Source organism: Polypterus senegalus, chromosome 3 (genome assembly GCF_016835505.1).
Source record: "Polypterus senegalus isolate Bchr_013 chromosome 3, ASM1683550v1, whole genome shotgun sequence".
NCBI classification, from domain to species: Eukaryota; Metazoa; Chordata; class Cladistia; order Polypteriformes; family Polypteridae; genus Polypterus; species Polypterus senegalus.
Window position 1 is genome coordinate 248,826,365 of NC_053156.1, and position 21,950 is coordinate 248,848,314.

General features: G+C 37.1%; 1 protein-coding gene across 2 annotated transcripts in view; it reads left to right on the top strand.

Annotated features, from left to right (window-relative positions):
- The window catches only part of LOC120526046 (hippocalcin-like protein 1), a 172,822-nt gene extending 151,464 nt beyond the window's left edge, over nt 1-21,358 (top strand). For both annotated transcript variants that reach the window (XM_039748894.1, XM_039748895.1), the window contains 2 exons: nt 8,043-8,148; nt 19,808-21,358. In XM_039748894.1, coding sequence (XP_039604828.1) covers nt 8,043-8,148; nt 19,808-19,905 — 204 coding nt within the window. In that variant the 3' untranslated portion in view covers nt 19,906-21,358. The remainder of the gene's footprint in view (nt 1-8,042; nt 8,149-19,807) is intronic.
- The last annotated feature ends 592 nt before the right edge of the window (nt 21,359-21,950 follow it).

A 21,950-nucleotide genomic window follows, 5' to 3' on the forward strand; every position in this document is an offset into this window, starting at 1 on the left:
CAACCGACCCCGAGTGGTGTGGCCAACACCACTTGAAGGCAGCTAAGACAGGGGTCAGGTGTTGAGGACTGCGGCTGTTTGTGTCTCCACTGGCTGAGCAAGCAATGGGTGAGCTGGGGAGACGGAATTGGAAGAGGTGCTATGCATGTCTGACAGAATATGAAGGGCCCAATGGCTGTTGGTTTTAATCTCATTTTAATCTGGATTTTTAATTTACGGACAATCACCATTTTAAAGGATTATTTATTTATTGAAGAGCTTTGAGCACTGCACCTTGTTTTGAACACTGTTTTGATTTTTGATTGTTTTTAATAAAAGCATTGGAATACGTTTGCACCAACCCCTTGATATATGTCTGTGTTGGCTCATCCCTTGGGTACATTATTGGCAGTAGCAGGTCCAAGAGGCTTCCCAGAAGGACCCAGTAGCATGGAGCTAACCCACAACGTCCCACATTAGTGTTATTATTTGAAATGTATTCTTGTTTAGTTGGTTACTTGGTGGATTAGCAAGCTATGCTCTTTGTGCATCATTTTTTTTTTTGTTTAACACTGGAATTACCTAAGTTTACGAAAAAACTTGTAAATCCGGCCCACCTTAAATCCTTAACACCTCTCCGTCAATGTCTTTTGTCTTGTAAATGCACCGATCAAAAAAATGGTAAATATACAAGGAAGTCATGGGTCCTTTCTTCTGATTGCCTTGCAATGTTCCTGTATACGTGAGGCAAGTGTTTTTGATGCTTGTTCCACATATAAAGCTGGACACGTATTACATGGTATGCTGTAAACCGCATTCCAAGTCTCTGCTGCTCATTTCTTGCTTTTAGTTTTGTGTGTGTTTGTGTGTGTATGTGTAAAACACTTGAAAATATTTATATCTATGCATATACAGTAACAGGTGAAGTAAAAAATATTGATTATCTCATTACAATAGTACTTGTCAAGGGGTGGAATATATTAGGCAGCAAGGGAACAGTCAGTTCTTAAAGGTGATGTATCGAAAACAAGAAAAATGGGCACGCATAACGATCTAAGTGACTTTGACAAGGGCCAAATGGTAATGCCTAAGCAGCTGGGTCAGAGCATGTCCAAAACAGCATAGGATGGTCCTGGTATAAAGTGGCTAGTAACTACCAAAAGTAATCCAATGAAGGACAACAGATGAACTAGCAGAGAGATCAAGGGCACCTCAGGCTCACTGATGTGCTTGAGAGCAAAGGCTAGTCAACCTAGTTTAATCCCACAGAAGAACTACTGTAGTACAAATTGCTGAAAAACTTGATGCTGTCCCATGAGAGAGATATTTCAGAACACAAGATGCATCGCTGTTTCTGCGTAAATGGCTGTTGTAGCCACTGACCCTGTTCACTGCTGAAAGTGTCTAAAATGGGTAGGTGTCAGAACTTAACCATGGAGCAATGAAAAGGGGGCCTGGTCTGATGAAACACGTTTTATTTTAGTGTGGACAGCTGGATGCATGTACATCAATTACCTGGGTAAGAGATGGTAGCAGGATGTACTATGCGAAGAAGGCAAGCCAGTGGAGGCAGTGTGATGTTCTGCTGATAAACCTTGTGTCCTGGCATTCATTGCAAAATTGTTGTAGACCACGTACAGCTCTTAAGGCAATGGTTTTCAGTGATCCAGTGGTTTCTTAGAGCAGTATATTGCACCTTACCACACTGCAAAAATTGTTCAGGAATGGTTTGAGGAACATGACAAAGAGTTCAAGTTCTTGACTTGGTCTCCATATTCCCCAGATCCTAATCTGATCGGGCATCAGTGGAATGTGCAAGAAAAACAAGTCCTGACTTGTCTCGCAATTCACAGGACTTAAAAGATCTGCTGTTAACATCTTGATGCTAGATATCACAGCACACCTTCAGAGATCTTGTGGAGTCCATGCCATGATGGGTCAGAGCTGTTGTAATGGCATGTGGGGGACATAAATTATATGCGTGTGTGTATTTTTATATAAAAATATAAATGTATCTACATATAAAATCCAAAACCTAAAAGTGCAACGATTTGTACAACGATTTTATGTGACTTTTTTGTCATGCTTTTTATATATATATGTTTGGTATCATTCTTTTCAGAATTTATCGAACTTTAATGTGATGCTGTTAGATTTTCAGATTCTTATTCCATTTTTAAATTACAAATTAAAAAATATCAAGAACTTGCGTCCCATGAGACAAGACTTAACCAAAAGTACCAAGTGATTTAACCACGCCCGGGGCCGGAAATAAAGACAAAGAGTAGGACAGCTGCTGTACAGGCTTTTAAATGTTTGAAGCACCATGCAAGATGCAGATCATGCGGCACAGCACCAGCAGCTGATCAAGCAAAGAGGAGGTAAAAAGAAAAACTGTATTTGTTTCCCATTGTATCATCGTTTAAGAGGAGGTTTCGTAAGGAGCGACTGCATCTCCTTGGGGTGCATTTAGCCCCCCCTCTTCACAACATGAGCAGCAGACTGGGTGCCAAAGGCACCAGGGGGGCTTTGCCCCCCCAGTAAATATATAAATGCGCAAGCAATGGAAGGATGGAAGAAGGCAGTTTCTCTAGCACAGTGCCTCCCCCAAAACATTAGAAGGTAGTCCCCCTGGGTTACAGCAAGCCCTCCAATTCCCACAGGGCTCCATGTAAGTTGGAGTTTGGCACAGCACTGTTGGATTCTTTGGGGGCCACCAAAGAGAGCTACAGAACCCTACTTCTGGTGTCCATCACACCTATGAGTAATTCCAGTTAACGGTGATGAGCCAGAGTCAGGAGGAGGTGGACACAGCTTGTTGGAGGAGGAGTGGAGGTAAAGAGAGAGTAAGAGAAAGAAGAGACACAGATAAGAAAGGGATTGCATATTGGTGACTTACCCTTTTGTACTGTTTGTACTGGGCTGCAGTGGGAAGGGAAGAAAAGTGCTTCCCCAAATAAATAATAAACGTTTGTGTTATAGAGACTTTTGCCTGTGACTGTTGTGTGAAGTGTTTGGGGAGCTGTGTTCCCCGGGTCTTATATATATTATATATATATATATATATATATATATATATATATATATATATATATATATATATATATATATATATATATATATATATATATATATATATATGTAGAGAGAGAGAGAGATTATATATATGTATGCATTAAAAACAGAAAGAAGTGAGAAAAGCAGCTGCATAGGATGGCTAAGATCTTTAATTACATTGCCATTCTACAGTGCGCCTGTAGAATGATGTGAGAACTAATAGACAAGTGTGAGCTGTCGTCAGAGATTTGAGGAAGTAGAGGTAATGGTGAGGTTTTTTGTAAAGCACCAAAACATGTTGAATCCAATTTCCTTCATCAGTGAGGGTGAAAGGAAGAAACAGACCAATTTTTAGTAATATGCCAGGACGTATTACTAGTCTTAAACTAAACAAAGTGATCCTCAGAAAATACAATTTCTGACACCTGAGTAAATCTGTTATATGCAAGTCAGACTGCAAACATAAAAGAAAGGAGATAAGCAGCATTACCATAATCTCAGTGAACAAACCAATGCCGCTTCCACTGTTAATGCAGATAGTGAACCTAAAAGTCTTGATTTATCTTCCTTGACTTCCTGCTAAGCTTGAAAGTTTTAGTAAGAAAGAGGATAAAAGGAATGCCCGTTGCTGAGTTCTGAGGAAAGACCCATTGCCAAGGATATAAATCTTTCACATTGATGAAAGGATAACACAACTTTTTATTCCTCCTTGACCAGGCTAAAAAAATCCTGCTTATCCATTCTTGACATTTTAGTACCAACAAAGTTGATTTTTATTCAGCAGTTAATATAGTCTCTAGAATAGAGTTAGTACTGGAACAGAGAGAGCATTGAGGACCAGCTAACATTTTGCAGTACAATGGAAAGCACTTATAGTAACATCTAATAGTCCATTGTTTGGATCGTTCTTTAAGTTCATAAAGTAAAATGTGGTGTTTTACCTTATTATTCACCATTTATTATTTCTGCACCACCATTAAAAGCAAAACAGTACAACATTTTTTGTTTAAACATCCTACACATGTTGAAATTGGAAAAGGCATACAAATGATACAGAAATTCACCACTAACTGATGATTGATCCATTTGCAGAGATAAGATGTCTGCTGAGGGACCGCTAAGATTGTTAGTTCCCACTCCCAGCAGCTATACTCCCTGAGAGAGCATAGCTGGGATGTGTACTTGGGACACTGAAAATTACAAGGCATGGTTTTACTCTTATCACTAAAAGGCCCAAGCTGTTTACCTGTCACAGAATGTATTTTGCAGCTGCACCTCCAGCTCCCAAGTACTTTACTCTCTGTTAAAACCTTAGAACTCCAGCAATTACAAGCAGTGGTTTATACCTTTCTGTTAAACAGCCAGGAGCTGATCAAGTTGCTTACCCTTAAAAATCATTTTTCATGGGTGTGTGTAACATTACAGTTACATTCAGTGATTAATGTGCAGAAAAGCACAAAATGTCTGTAGTGTGCAGTACTTGAGCCACTGTTAGTCATGGCTACAATATATACCCACATCAAAACTAGTTTCCTTCATTTGATAGCCAATAACAGTAGTCACTAGGTAAAACTTGATTACAATTTGGTTGACAATACAAAACTGGTATTTTATCTGTTCATTTGCATGTATAAAATTACCAAAAACCAAAACTCACTTGTCTTTTTTAAAAGTACAGGTGATAAAATAGTAATTACTTGATTAATCAATCACAGTTAAATGTCAAAGTAGTTGGCAGTTGCAGCCCTATGCTATGAATAAAGATTGACGAGCCTAAACATTTTTCACTTAAGTGAAAAGATATCAAATAGAGAATTGATTTGTGTATTTATGAAGTGAAATGCCTAATAACTGAAAACTTTAGTTTTCCAGCAAGAATATAAAAGCATAAATGGAAGATCTTTAAAGGATGTGCTTTGCACAAATGCTCAGAAATATTAGTTTACATTGGAAATAAGGAAGCAGCACAAAAAAAGACTTGACACTCGTGCAGTCAGGTACAGCCATGGCCGAAATTATCGGCACCATTGCCGATAATGCACCATTTCTCCCAGAAAATTGTTGCATTTACAAATGTTTTGGTATACACATGTTTATTTCCTTGATGTGCATTGGAACAACACAAAAAACAGAGAAAAAAGCCAAATCTAACATCATGTCACACAGAACTCCAAAAATGGGCCGGACAAAATTATTGGCACATTTTCAAAATTTTGGGTAAATCGTTTTATTTCAAGCATATGATGCTCATTTGAACTCACCTGTGGCAAGAAACAGGTGCTGGCAATATAGCAATCACACCTGAAGCCAGTTAAAATGCAGAAAAGTTGACTCAACCTTTCTGTTGTGTGTCTGAGTGTGCCACACTAAGCATGGAGAACAGAAAGAAGAGCAGAGAATTTTCTGAGGACTTGAGAACAAAAATTGTGGAAAAATATCAACAATCTCAAGGCTACAAGTCCATCTCCAGAGATCTTCATGTTCCTTTGTCCATTGTGCGCAACATGAGCAAGACGTTCACAACGCATAGCACTGTAGCTAATCTCCCTGGACGTGGACGGAAGAGAAAAATGTATAAAAGACTGCAACAAAGGATAGTCCGAATGGTGGATAAACAGCCCCAATCAACTTCAAAACATGTTCAAGCTGTTCTACAGAGTCAGGGTGCAACTGTGTCAGCTCGAGCTATCCGTCGACATCTGAAGAAAATGAAACGCTATGGCAGGAGAGCCAGGAGGACCACACTGCTGACACAGAAACATAAAAACGCCAGACTGGAGTTTGCCAAAATGTACTTGAGGAAGCCAAAATCCTTCTGGGCGAATGTCTTGTGGACAGATGAGACCAAGGAAGAGCTTTTTGGTAAACCTCATCATTCTACTGTTTACAGAAAACAGAATGAGGCCTACGAAGAAAAGAACACAGTACCTACAGTCAAATATGGTGGAGGTTCTAAGATGTTTTGGGGATGTTTTGCTGCCTCTGGCACTGGATGCCTTGACTGTGTGCAAGGCATCATGAAATTTGAAGACTACCAACAGATATTGGGGCGCTATGTAGGGCCCAGTGTCAGAAAGCTGGGTCTGCATCAGAGGTCATGGGTGTTCCAGCAGGACAATGACCCCAAACATACCTCTAAAAGCACCCAGAAATGGTTGAAGACAAAGCGCTGGAGAGTTCTGAAGTGGCCAGCAATGAGTCTGGATCTAAATCCGATTGAACACTCATGGAGAGATCTCAGAATTGCTGTTGGGAGAAGGCACCCTTCAAATCTAAGAGACCTTGAGCAGTTTGCAAAAGAAGAGTAGTCGGAAATTCCAGTTGAGAGGTGTCACAAGCTTGTTGATGGTTATAGGAAGCATTTGATTTCAGTTATTTTTTCCAAGTGGCATGCAACCAAATATTAAGTTAAGGGTGCCAATAATTTTGTCCAGCCAGGATTTTGAGTTGTGTGTGAAATGATGTCAGATTTGGCTTTTTTTCTCTGTTTTTTGTGTTTTTCCAATGCACATAAAGAGAATAAACATGTGTATACCAAAACATTTGTAATTGCAACAATTTTCTGGGAGAAATGGTGCATTTTCTGGGAAAATTGCAGGGGTGCCAATAACTTCGGCCATGACTGTATATCTGGTACTTTTTTATGTATTCCTGCATAATCATCACCTGAACGACTCTAATCACCAATACATACATACATACTCTCATAAACTACTTTCTGAAACCCACTTAAATCCACTTCAGCTTTGCAGTTTTGGAGCTCATCCCAGTGACACAAGATGCAAAGTATCTAACAACCATTGCACCATTCTGTTCAAACATTTTTACAGACAATAAGCTATTAAAAGAGTGCTAGCAGATGAGTATCTTCAACTCTAAACAATCATAATGCAAGTTATATGTAGTAAAAACTTAAAATGCTGGATACAGAGTTTGGGAGGAAACAGTAAATAAAAAAGAGTTAAATATGCAATTTTTATTTTGTTCTGGATATAAATGTGTATGTCTGTGTTGGGTCAACTGAGAAAGTGCAAACATACCAATAGTGAATGATAAAAATAGATGTAAAATTAGATGTTGTAAGGCAACCAATTTTAAGATTGTTCCAAGACCTGACAAACAACAGAGGAGGTCTAATGGATTTTGGAAAACACAAATATATTGACAAATAAATAAGAAGTGAGTTATAAAAATTTGGCACTTAGACAGAAGACCTAATGCTATTGCTTCATATTATTTGGAAGTAGAGTTGTTTCTCTGCTGGATTGCTGTGTGAGTGGACTTTGAATGTTTTCCCTGAATTCAAATCAGTTTACCCTTCTGGCATGGTTTTCTTACTCTTACACTCCGTACTTTCTTCCCACTTGTAAGAATCACATATACACTGTCTAAGGTCATTTGAAAGTTATTGTCATTCCTCTTATTTGAATTGCTCTTATAATTCAGACATACATGATTTAAAAATCACTGATACTGCAAATAAAGGTCCTAAGGCCAACCTGTACATTATTGCAGTAGCCATTATGCCTGAAGAAACCAAACAACTAGTCACGAAATCCACAATAAAGTGTGAGCTGCCAGTAGTTATCTGGACTCCTTTATACTACTGTGTACACACTGAAACGTAAGATTAAGTAAATTCACAAGTTCTGTGTCACTTTTTTCTTTTATAGAAATATTAATCTTTTTAACTGAACTAAATATTTCCAATTTAATTTCCAATTAATTTGTGCTGCTAAATGAACATTAATTGTTCTTATGTTACAAGAATATGCTGTTGAATGTTTAAATACATTTTTACTTTGAAAACATAAATGTTTTAAACTTCCTTTTGTCTCATATTAGTAGTAGGGTGTAATTTCAAAAGGTTTATTATAACTCTCATATCTGTCAAAGCAAAACAAAAAAATAAATTATTTTTAATGAATGGTATTAATCCTAGTAATATTCTGCACCTAACATAATTTTTCCTTTTGTTTTTGTATTTTTTGTTTCTTTTGTAACAGGCAATTTACAAAATGGTGTCTTCGGTGATGAAAATGCCAGAAGATGAATCTACACCAGAGAAACGCACAGACAAAATCTTCCGACAAATGGACACAAATAATGATGGTATGCCTAGTGTTATGTGATCTCTGGATTTTTTCATTTCATAGTGGTTCATCTTCTTTTTGAGTCGTAGTGTATATTTTGTTCAGACAACTTCATTTTTTAATCCAAGTCATTTTGTACCAAGCCAGATGTTTTTGCAGACTTTCTCAATATTCACATTTTAATAATATTTTATTAATTATAATGAAGTGCAAGGAGTTTAATGCAGCTACACCAAATAGTTCTGAAGTTTTAATAATTTGGAAAATTGTCTCTCATTTATGTCCTTCATATGACATAAGACATTAGTAAGGAGAAAACCCTTGAAGATAAATTTTGAACATAGACATCCATGGGATCCAGTATTAAGCCGATGCCAAAATATGGAGGCATCACAGGACATAACTATTGAAGAGGCTTGGTGCTTCATATTTACCACATTACAATTAAGTAGATTATCAAATGGAAAATAGCAGTCAAGCTCTTATTGCAAATACAGTCCCTTCAGAAAGTATTCAGACCCCTTAGCTTTTTTTCCCATTTTTTATATTGCAGCCTTATGCCAAAAACATTTCAGATCATAATCAGGCAACACTTATTACCCAGAATGACAAAGTAAAAATGGGATTTTAGGATTTTTTGCAAATGTATTAAAAATAAAATACTGAAGTATCACATTGACATAAGTATTTACACCCTTTGCTATGGCTCACCTGCATTCCATTCTGTTGATTATCAATGACATGTTTCTGCAACTTGTTTGTAGCCCACTTCTGGTCAGTTCAATTGATTGGAGATGATTAGGAAAGGCACACAACTGCCTGTATGTTCCTGCAGTTGACAATGTGTATCAGAGCAAAAACTAAGCGATGAGATAAAAGGAATTTTCTGCAGAGCTTAGACACAGAATTGAGATTTCTTTTAGCTGTCTGCCTAGTCAAACTGAGCAACTTCAGGAGAAGGGCATTGGTAAGAGAGGTAACCAAGAACCCAAAGGTAATTCTGGCTGAGCTCTGCAGAACCTCTGTGGTGATGGGAAAAACTTCTAGAAGGATATCCACCACTGCAACACTCCACTAATCTGGGCTTTAAGGCTGAGTGGTCATACAACAAATTAATGCTTGCTTGGAGTTTGTAAAAAGACACTAAAAAGACTATCAGACTATGAGAAACAAGATTCTCTGGTCCAATGAAAACATGATTGAACTATTTGGCGTTGATTCTACATGTCAGTTTTGGGGGAAACCAGGCATAACTTATGATCTGTGCAATATCATTCTAGCAGTGAAGCGTGATGGTTGCAGCAACATTCTGTGGGGTTATTTTTCTGCTACAGGGGCTGGGAGAGTAGTCAGGGTTAAGGAAAAGCTGAATGGAGCAAAATATACCTAATGAAAACCTGCTGAAGACCTCAAACAGGGCTAAGCAAAGACAATGTACGAGTGGCATAGGGTCAACTTTGTATATAGGTATGTTCTTGAATGGCCTAGCCAGAGCCCAGAATCAAATGGTTCACTGATGGTCTCCATACAACTTGACAGAGCTTGAAACATGTGCTGAAAAAATGGTGGAAAATCCCCACATTCAGGTGTGTGAAGATTGTTGCATCATACCTGAGAAGAAGTTGGGTCGTAATCCCTGCAAAAAATTTTTCAGTGCTAAGTAAACAATCTGAATACTTTTGTCACAAATGTGATATTTCAGGTTTTTATTTTAAATTTTTAAAAATTTCTAAGTAGTAGGGTGTTGTACCGTGTTAGCCATTATGGATGAAATGAGAAGCCAAGCAAAATGACACCAATATGTAAGCTTTCCTGGCAACTCGGGCCCCTTCTTCAGGCAAGTTGCCTCTAAAGCTTGCATATTGTAATCTTTTTCGTTGACTTCTCATTTGAAAATTTCTGAAATGTTGATTTTGCTTTGTCATCCTGGGATATTATGTGTTACTTGATGAAGGAAAACAATGAATTTAAATGATTTTAGCAGGAGGCTGCAAAATACAAAAATGTGAAGAAAGTGCAGGGATTGGAATATTTTTTGGAGGTATTGTGGTGAACCATCTCAGGGTGCATTACAAGTTTGAAACCACTACCACAGCCAATGATTATTCAGGCTTCCTGTTTTGATTTTTGTCTTTGCAAGTAAAAAAAAATTAAACTCGTGTCAAAATTGGCAAGATTTTTTTTTTGTTGTTGATGTTGTTGTCACCTTACCTGTTGTTTTTTTTAGGGCAGCTTGTTTTCTTGGACCTTTATTTTTACATTTACAATGTGCATTTGCTGTCTCATTTCTGGGACTAATACAAATTGTGGCTGTTTGAATTAATTATTTGCTACCATAATAACAAAAGAGATTGACTGAAAAGTAAAATATAAGGCCCAAGTCAACAGGAAAATAATGCAGTCTGATTGTGAGTAACTGACTGTAATAAGAAGTTGCACAAAGTTGTCTGTGCAATCCCCACCACTCAAAGCCTGCACAAGCACTAAAATATAAATAATTGTAATAAAACTAAGATCTTATAAAGTGCCTTTGAATGGTTTTTATTAATCAAAGATACTACATAAAAAATGGTAAATGTACTGTATATTAGAGGATGGGGGGGGGAAACTGTGTAGTACTGAAGTGTTTATCAATGTGGCATATTACAAATAAACTGAGGAAAATATATTTACTTATTTATTTACATTTTAAGATTATACTTTTTGTTCATTTCAGTATTAAATAACCATTCATAATTTCTAAGATCACTTGGATGGCACACTGATCCTTTTCTTCTCTCTTCTGTGAACAGAAATAAGTATGTGGGTAATTTTTATTCATTTGACAAAGAGAACCAGTGCTACCCACTAACATTAACATGCAAGCAAAAGTTCCAAAGCAACATTCTGCCTCCTCATTCAAGTTGAGCATTTGAGTTTATTGTGTTTTTCATAGCATTATTACTGAGAAAAAGTGCTTCCTTATTTAAAACTCTTGGGCATTTTAATTTATAAAAGCTAAGTAGTAAGATCTGTTACATTCATATTTAAATTATGTGTGCATTTGTATGCACATTACAGTTGAGTATTCAAAATTGATTTGGAAATTTTGAATGTTTCCAACTAGTGTCACATTTCTTTAGATGTAATATGTAATACTGGGTGAGGTTTTGGTTAGATAGCTTCTACAGACATCCTTTTCATTTTCAAATGTAGAAATAGGCTCATTACTGTTTGACCGTTCAGCAGATTAACATAAGCTCATGTAATGTAGCACTGTCTTCTGCATGGTGTGAACAGCTGTAACCAAGCAATATCAGTCTAAAAGTATAACTACTTACATATAGTTGAAGTCAGAAGTTTACATACACTTAGGGTGTACTGTTTAAAACTTACTTTATAACCCCTCCACAGATTTTATACTAACAAACTCTAAAAGTGGCATATCATTTGCTATTTGAAGGCAAAAGTATTTTTTTCCAACAGAGTATTTCAGTTTTTATTGACTATTACGACAATTCCAGAGGTTCCACAAGATTACATACACTTTGTTAATATTTGGTAGCATTGCCTTTAAATAGTTTAACTTGAGCCTTATGTTGTGGGTAGACTTCCACAACTTACTTTCTATACGTTCCTCCAGACAGAAATCGTGTAACTAGGACAGGTTCTGGAGCTCCTTGCTTACACACGCTTTTTCAGTTCTGCCCACAAATTTTTATTCAGATAGAGGTCAGGGCTTTGTGATGGATACTCCAATACCTTGACCTAGTTGTCCTTAATCCATTTTGCCACAGCTGTGGAGGTATGCTTGGGATCATTGTCCATTTGTTAAACCCATTTGTGACTGAGCTTCAACGTCCTTGCTGAGCTCCTGAAATGTTGCTGCAGTATATCTATACAAGATGCCATCTATTTTGTGAAGTGCACCAGACCATCCTGCAGCAAAGCACCTCCACAACATAATGTTTCTACTCCCATGCTTGACGATTGAGATCTTTGTTTTTTGGCTTGCAAGCCTCCCCCTTTTTACTCCAAACATAATGATGGTCATTATGGCCAAACAGAGCAGAGGACATTTTTCCAGAAAGTAAAATATTTGTCCTGTTGTGTCATTGTAAACTGTAGTCTGGCTTTTTTATGGTGGCGTTGGAGCAGTGGCTTCTTCCTTTCTGAGTGGCCTTTCCAGTTATTGTCAATATAGGACTTTTTTTACTTGTGATATAGATGCTTGTCTACACGTTTCCTACAGCATCTTTACAAGGTCATTTGCTGCTGTTCTGAGATTGATTAGTATTTTTCCCTCCAAAGTATGTTCTTTTCTAGGAGACAGAATGCGTCTTCTTCCTGAGCAGTATGACGACTGTGTGGTCCCATGGTGATTTACTTGCGTATTATTGTTTATACAGATGAATGTGGAACCTTCAGGCATATGGAAATTGTTCCCAAGGATGAACCAATTTTTTGGTCTTGGCTGATTTCTTTAGATTTTCCCATTATGTCGAGGAAAGAGGCAGTGAGTTTGATGGTAGGCCTTAACATACATCCACATGTTGACACCATTTAGGGTAATTGTGTAATTGCCTAAAGGCTTGACATAATTTTCTGGAATTTTCCAAGCTATTTCAAGGCACAGTTAACAAAGTATGTAAACTTGTGACCCACTGGAATTGTGATATTGTCAGTAAAAAGTGAAATACTGCATCTGTGAACATTGTTGGAAAAATATTAATTGTGCCCTGCACAAAGTAGATTTCTTAAACAATATGCCAAATTTAGAGTTTTTTTTTAATATAAAATTTGTGGAGAGGTTAGAGTTTTAAAGAATTCATTGTAAGTGTTTGTGAACTTCTAACTTAAAACTAATTTATATATAGAGTGTGGGAAGGTTAACACATTAATTTTTGCGATTAACATGGCCTAATTGTTCACATATCTGGCCGGCGATGAGGCAATCACGTCAGGTAGTGCTTTGGTCAGAACGGCATTTTCATGTAATTTTTTTTTTTTTACATTACAAAACAATAATACAAAAAAGTCAAGTGTGAACCTAAAGAATTACATACACATCCAGTACCATATTTATATAGTATCCTTAAAAATTTTGAGAAATAAAATTTTATTTAAAAGTTTTAAATTACACACTTCACAACACCTTGTCACATGCCTGTAAGTGGTACTGGTATTTGTTTCCTTTATTTTTACATACCGATATAGGTGCAGGGGAGTGGGAGAAATTGAGGTTTCTGGTAGTAGAGCAATACTAAAGAAAAGTAGTGAAGGTAAAAATTACGATGTGTTTTTGTTTTTTTCATGACATGTTTCTGTGGGAAGATTGAATCAATGTTATATCCTAGATGTTTAAAATAAGTTTTCTTTGAGTGGCACTAAAACCAAAATTAGTCTCTGGTACCTCCATATTTAAATTGCCAGAGTGCCAGGTAGCTTACACTGCTTACTGCATAATGGCAAAATTCTGTTGAAACAGAAGTGAAGTGATTATCTCTACCAATTATTCCATTTTGCAGTATATTTGCTAATTTATTCAAAGAACGCAACATAACCACCCAAGCAATGTACAGTGTCTGTTTTTAAGTGAAATAGTCGCCACAGAGAAATTTTCTAGTGTGCCAGGAGCAAAGGTGTAGGTAGAGCAGTGTTTTCTAGTCATTTTTCTGTGGTGGAACACTTTTTGTAACCCAAAAAATCCCAAGGCACACCATGATTTTATCCACCACAAAAGCATGAAATCTATACACCTGCTAAACTGTTCAAAGGGGTGGGACTATCAGAGATGCCTGCAAAAAAAATAGCAGCTTGGAGGTTGACATTCGCAGACACAGCAATTAGTAAGCACTTTGGATGCATTTTCCTAGCTGCTTTGTCCCTTTGCTCGCTCATGCAAGAAGCTCTGTATGAGCCCTGTATGTATTGTATACTTGGTTAGCTCTCATTGCACACCAGTTGAAAAACACTTAGTTCAGAGTATAATTATAAAGTCGTTGATAGTGATGAATAATTGAGTATGAATATATGCAGAGTTTTAACACAAGTTTGCCCATTTAAGAGATGGTTATTCGAATTTAGTCAGTCTTTAACAGTGCATTCAAAGTCTACTGTCATTTTGATCATTTAATTTTACTTTGACACGCCTGAGAATTTGAGAATGAATACATTGGCCTTGTTTTCTTATCACCTTCTTTTCAACTTGCCTTTTAAGAAGGCATTTAAATTGAGGTTTTACTTGCTCAAGTAGTATTTTGTTAAATAGGTCAGGGTTCAGGTCATTGTTTAAGTTTAAACTATACCATTACATTTTTTTAATTCCTTTGTGTTGATTCTTTATTAATTTTGTGATTCAGTGTTTATTTACTTCATGATTATTGTATTTATTTTATAATTGCATGTTTTAATTAATTTTGTGTGGCAGAAGTTCTGACAACCAGGGTTCCTCAATCCTCCGGACACCCCCTGGTGGTGGCCACGGGCCCCTGTAGGGTTGAGCTACCATGCTCAGTTCCCGTGGCTGCCCTCTCGTGGCCCAGGCCCAGGCTTGTGGCTCTCCCGGTCCTTCCAGGCATCCTGGCTGGGCATAAGCCCCCAGCCAGCCACCACAATATATATAGTGTGTGTGTGTGTCTGTGATGCAGTATCTGCCAAATAATACAAAGAGTACACAACACATTTTTTGCTTTTATTAAGGCTCGTCAGGTGTACGCATTTAAGCATCCCCTTATGGGGCTCGAACCTCGGACATCAGCGCCTGAGGCAAAGCCTCTGATGTTACACCACAGCAGTTGGATTGCTTATTTGACAGGGTGAAGATCGGAGTACAGTATTACATTCATAGTTATGAATCACAATCTCATTTTTTAGGTGGTTACCTACCAGGTTACACTTGTGGTTGGTCAGCCAGTCGGCAAACATCTGCCACATCCTGTCAGTTGTGAGAAGCAGCTTATAGATACATGATACAGTATCTTCCAAATAATACAAAGAGCATATACAGGTAACACTTTGTGAGAAGCAGCTCATAGATACATGATACATTATCTTCCAAATAATACAAAGAGCATATGAAGGTAACACTTGTGGTTGGTCAGCCAGTCGGCAGACATCCACCACATCCTCTCAGTTGCAAGAAGCAGCTCATAGATATGTGATACAATATCTGCCAAGGAATACAAAGAGTACACGACATGTGTTTCGCCCTTATTGGGGCTTGTCAGGTTGTATACACTTTTGCATCCCAGAGGCACTGACATCCAAGGTTCGATCCCCATAAGGGGATCTAACTATCCAGTTTGCCAAAAAAGAATTGTTGTGGTGTTTATTTAACATCACCTTTTGCCTTTCTAAGAAAATGTTTGTTATCTTCTTTGTCTTCTGGCTGCTCCCGTTAGGGGTCGCTGCAGCAGATCATGTGTTTCCATATTTTCTTGTCCTTTGCATCTTGCTCTGTCACACCCACCACTCTCTAACCACATCAATAAACCTCCTCTTAGGCCTTCCTCTTTTTCTCTTGGGGTCGCCACAGCGGATCATCTTTTTCCATATCATCCTGTTCTCTGCATCTTGTTCTGTTACACCTATCACCTGCATGTCCTCTCTCACCACATCCATAAGCCTCCTCTTAGGCCTTCCTCTTTTCCTCTTGCCGGGCATCTCTATCCTTAGCATCCTTCTTCCAATATACCCAGCATCTCTCCTTTGCACATGACCAAACTGACACAATCTCGCTTCTCTGGCCTTGTCTCTAAACTGTCCAACCTGAGCTAACCCTCTAATGTACTCATTTTTAATCCTGTTCATCACACCCAATGCAAATCTTAACATCTTTAACTCTGCCGCATCCAGCTCTGTCTTCTGTCTTTTTGTTAGTGCCACGGTCTCCAACCTATATAAAACATTTGACCAATAGTATACTGTATATAGCAAACAAACAAAGTGTTTGTTATATGTACTACTGGTCAAGCATTTTAGAACATTTACATTTTTCCAGTTTTTATTGAAATGTAAGCAGTTAAGTCCAGTGAACAACATAAAATGGTTCACAGGTAAGTAGTAAAGTGACAGAGATAAAAAAAAATCTAGACAGAAAGGAGTTGTGCTATTAATATTATGTGCAACCGTTCCACCCTTTGTTGTACTTACAACAAAGGCTGAACAGGTACCTTACCAGTAGGTTATGAATGCAGGGAGCATGAATGCTACTTTTTACCTCTAGGAGTTGGTGAGCCTTCGAAACGTCCTGGCTTTCTCTGGACATCTACGAAATTAACAGAGCTGGTGAAACGTCTGTCATTAGTTGAGATATGTCATGCCTATTTAAGGTTGCTGCTGATTCAGAGATAGTTAAAGCTGCTGGCCTTTACCACTGCATTCCTTCCAATGCAGATTGGAGATTGTTCTTCTTTCTTTAGTCTGTGACCAGCTCCTTCCTTTTACTGATATTCGCAGTGTATATAAAATACTATAAGCAGTGCCTGGCATTGCATGGTAAGTGATGTAAAGCTCTGGTCCATTTGTCTGCCAGTCTGTTTTCACTAGCTCTGAACAAGCAGGTGGCAATGTTGTTTAAACTTTGGGTTTATGAAACAAAAAAGAAAAACCCATAGGTATCACCATAGGGTCAAAATTTTGGGTCAGGACATAGTCTGCAGTCTTCCCCTGATCAAATAAGGTTTAGGGTGTGCAAAATTTGGCAGAGAATGGTCCAACAGTATGGATTTCTAAACAGGAGATATATATATATATATATATGTATAATATAAAACAGTCTTGGCTCGCGATGTGATCATCTCGGAGAGACACTTTGAAGTCCCACTAGACTTCTTGCACGTCATGCCCTACTTACAAACAATTCCTTGGAGGCACTTTAACGTCCCGCGAGACAAGGATGTAAGACAAAAGGACAGCTGCTGTACAGGGCTTTAAAATGATTGACGCACAGCGCAACATGCATATCATGCATCACGGCAGCAGCTGCTGTACAAACTTTTAAATGATCAACGCACAGCGCGACATGCAGATCATGCAGCAGCTGCTGTTCAGGCTTTTAAATGATCGATGCGCAGCATGGCAGCAACAGCTGTTGTACAACTTTTAAATGATCGACACCCAGTGCAACATGCAGATCACGCAGCTCAGTAGCAGCTAGCAAACAGCCAGCAGCTGATCTGTCCACATCTCCTTAGCTTGTGTTTAGCCCCCCCTTCACAACGCGATCGGCAAAGATGCAAAGTGGCTAATGTTAGGCACACCCCTGGGGGTGGGTGTTTTGGGGTAGGCAAAGCAAGTAGGGAGCACAGCCCTCTAGTGTGTGTGTGTATGTATATATATATATATATATATATATATATATATATATATAAAATCATGTGACTAGACAAGACCTTTTGGAAGATTTTTTCAAGTCCCATGAGACGAGACTTTGGCCATTAGATTTTTTCAAGTCACACCCTCCTCTCAACCATTTTCAGCCATGCACACGGTACTGTCACCTCTCATTTGTGTTAATGTTTTTGACAAACACAGTTCTTGCTCTCACAGCTCTTACAAATTTTAATGTTTTCCTCAGTTTAAGTTTCCGATTAAAGAAGACGTATTATGTCCAAATCGTATTGAAGAATTTCAAAGGGTTATCAACAGTGAAAATGAGTACACGAGCAATCCTAGAACCGAAAAACAATGAAGTCAAACGAAGTAACGCCAAAAATGTCTAACAGTTACACTGCAAATTGGTTAAATGCGTATCAATAGGCTATGCTGAAACAGTTGGTGGTGATTGTGCGGAAGATGAAAACATCAGCTTACAATATTCCTAAGAATATCTACAGCCATTAACACTGTCCAGTCTTCCTCCACACTGTCCAGTCTTCCTCCACATGAATTACTGTAGAAAGAAGGATGTATCCAAGAAAGGTAATATAGTACATCTTCAGGGGATAACATTAGACAACAAAGGAGATCTTGATATGCCATTCGTATTAAAACATTAACAGTTTCCCATTAGAATAGCTTTTGTAAAGACAATTTACAAATCTCAGGGCCAAACATTCGAAAAAGTTGTTTTATTTAATAGAGAGAAAGAATGAAATTCAGTCATGCGTTGTTACGATGAAGTCCAAGCACAGAATCACAATTCAGTGCGATTTTGACGAAAATTTTATTCAATAAATTGTTTTTATTGTAGTTTTACAGTAAAAGTGTAAGTTTAAAAAGTTCTTGTGTGTTAATTTAAAATCCAAACAGAACAAAATCGTATGACGCAACATGAAACATAATTTACTTTAAAATTATTATGTTTTACTATTTTTTAATACGGTTAATTACTCACTGTAATGTAAAACAGTTAGTAAATTATACATCCGCCTCCCCATACACGAGTGGAAGAACTGCAAAGAGGCTAGCACCTAGCGCAAGCAAGCAGGGTCGGAGAGCGAAACGAGCAGGGGGCAAAGCACCCTAGTGTGTGTGTATGTATATATGTATATATACACACACACCCATACACACACATACATATATGTATATGAACACACACATTTTAAACTTTATATTTTAGATTTAGTATTTAGCTGTTAGAGCACAGACCAGCTTAGATGAGTTCAGATTAATGTTATTATGCTAGAAGTTTAACTGAGCTGCACAGTAAAACTGTCATATTTTTATAAAGACTAATTAACATCCATCCATCTTCTAAGCCCTCATTATCTTGAGCAGGGTTGCAATGAAGCAAGAGTCTATCCCAGCAATCATATGGCACAAAACAAGAATAATCCACAGACAGGGCCTCAGTCCAATAAAGGGTGGACGTATGCACATACACACGAACACTTCACACACTAGGACCAATTTAGCATCACCAGTCCACCTAACCTGCATGTGTGTGGAATGTGGGAGGAAACCAGGGCATCCAGAAGAAATCCATTCAGTCATGGGGAGAACATGCAAACTCCAGACAGGGAGGACCTGTGATGTGAACTCCAACCACCTTGTTGCGAGGCAAGCAGCACCACAACCTGGCTGTCCACTAATTAAACAGTGGTGGTATTTTTTTAACTAGTAAAAAATAAGGCACATGATTTATCAATTAGGTTTTCTTCATCATAGTAAAAATTGTTGTTGTAATATTCAAGTTACTAGTGAGTTGAATCTCTAAGCATACATACAAAATGTTTAGACCTGGCAACAATTTTCAAACGTTTTCAAATCAGTGCTATCTCAGAACATGGCAGCACTTAGAACAGTGCACACACTTTGGCCAAAGTGTGCTAAGAACTTTGCAGGAGCTAGTTAATGTCTAAGCCAAACTTTTATAGGTGGACAGAGATGAAGCTACATTTCTGTCTTGTACTGCTTCTAGCTTATTGCAAATAAAGGTTACAGCACTAGCTTATCCACCATCTATTGCTTTGTTCAATTTCATGCCAGTTGTTAGAATAATAGGAAACTTGAAACTTACCAGTTGCACTCTTAAAAATATAGCAAATTGAATTAACTTTGTTGATTTCACACTTCAGTTATTTTACATACATAGAATATAATTTCAGAAGTAGCTATGCAGATCATTATATTTTAGTTCCGTAAGCAAGTGCATTAATAAAGGATTTTTCTGGAAATAGCAAAGAAATGTGTGATATGTTCTCTGCAGAGTATAAAAGTAATGTAATTTTTTCTTTTTTTTTTAATTTCAGGTAAATTGTCTCTTGAGGAGTTTATTAAAGGTGCCAAGAGTGACCCTTCCATTGTGCGTTTGTTACAGTGTGACCCCAGCAGTGCAAGTCAGTTCTGATTGGACAGCCATCTGGACATTTCAATTTGAACCCCTGGCTTATCATTCAAGCTTTGCTTGCAGAACGATGCCTTTTCTTCAGTCATTCCATGGTTATTGGTGAACAGTTTTGCAGTTGAGGGATATTTGTATTTTTGGGGAGAGCAGGGGAGCGCTTTTGCTTTCTTGTTTTGCAATGGAGACACTGACTTATGCAACTTTGTTTGGTTTCGTTCTTATTTTGGGGGTAACATACAAATATAAAATTGCTTTATTTACACAAACATGTAATTTAACTTTTTATTTTGTTGTTTACTTAATCTTTATTGTGATTTGCATAAGAAATCTGATGGAAGCCTCCTACAGATTTATTTCATGTTTCATTCTGAAGAAAGTCAAAGTGTTGCTTTGGGACCTTACCTAATGTGAGATTTAGGACATTAAAATTAATTCAATATTCCCCACCTCCCTTCTACATGCATACCCCTGTGCCCCAACCTTTGTCAAACTTGGAGATAAACATTTTAATTTAAACAACAATGTAAACTAGTAAAACATATGTTGTTACTATGACATACCTAGTTAATTTAAAGTAAAGAAATCTTGTTTATGGAATATATTTTGTTTTTTTCATATTCAGAAATGTAATGAAAGATTTTATTTTAGATAATGTAACTATTGCATAAAATTTTATCAGATACCAACATAAGGTCAGAGGGAAAAAAACTATTAATTGGAAACTAGCATAACCAAAATATAGTTAGGATTATAGAGTCTTTTAAGTATTACATCTTTTTATTTTCAGTTGTGTACCATCATAAGAAAACTTGATCTGTTCTAATTGAAGTTGCATGTGTTCTCTGCAGGATAGTATTTTACAGCTGTTATGAAATGTGTTCATTCAAAACAGTCTTATTTTTGTTTTTGCCTAATCTTTGAAACCATCTCTTTTCTCTCATCTGTGGAACTTGCTTGTACTTATGTAAATGTTAATTTTCAGAATTTATTTACATATTTGATGGAAAAATGTTAATGTTATGGTAGCTATGTGTAATGAATGCAGCTTCCAGTGTAAAATTCCTTTTCCAATGTCGTATTTGATTTCTAGTTACAAGTTAACATGCAGTTCGATTGACGAATGAGATTTCTTTTGTGATGCTTACGCATTAGTGAATTTGCATGGCTACCAGTGATACGTTAGTGTATATCCTTTTTTTAGTTCAATGCTGAATGTATAATTAAATCAAATCATGTTGATAATACTTTTGTCTTGTTATTATGGCACAGAATGGATTAAGGTTAATATAGGAACTGGATCAGTGACTGGAAGGTAGGTTGGTAAATAATTTTTTGCTGAGTTTCAATGCATTTTTTTGCCCATTGACTATATTTTATTGTGCACTTCACTGTTATATGATGATACTATTCCTACTGCCAAGACCTGTGATAAAAATAAAGACCACATTTTCTTGTTCTTTCACTCATTTTATTAGCTGGACCTGCACTTTGCATCATATTGTTGAAAATAAAAAAGCAAAGTAAAAAGTTGTTTTAAAGATGCAGTGTGATTAATGTATATAGCACAATTACTAACTTAAAATTGGATCCTTTTCTAGAAATACAACAAGTATCATAGTGGATAGAAATTAAACTTCCTAAATGCTTATTTATACAATAATTATATGTTAGCCTCTCAAGAGTTTGTCAAGATAATATTTTTGTAATTGATCATCATAAATAAATATCAAAGTGAAAACAAAATTCTAAAGTTCTTTCCAAATCAGTTACTTAAAAACATCATCAATAGTTGCATGTTTTACAATGTCATAATAAATTCTGGCACATTTTCTCTAAAAGACAATTTTTTGAAGGTGACATTTTCTCATTTTTGTGCATAGTCTAGCCACACATTTCCATCCCCATCACGCTTTTCTTGAGCTTGCACATTCTCCTCTTTCTCCTATCAAGACAAATGTGAAAAAAGAACACTTAATGTCATCCCACTGACCCAAACCAAAGTAAGCTTTATAAAAAGAAATTGAGAAATATGGCACAACTGATAAAAA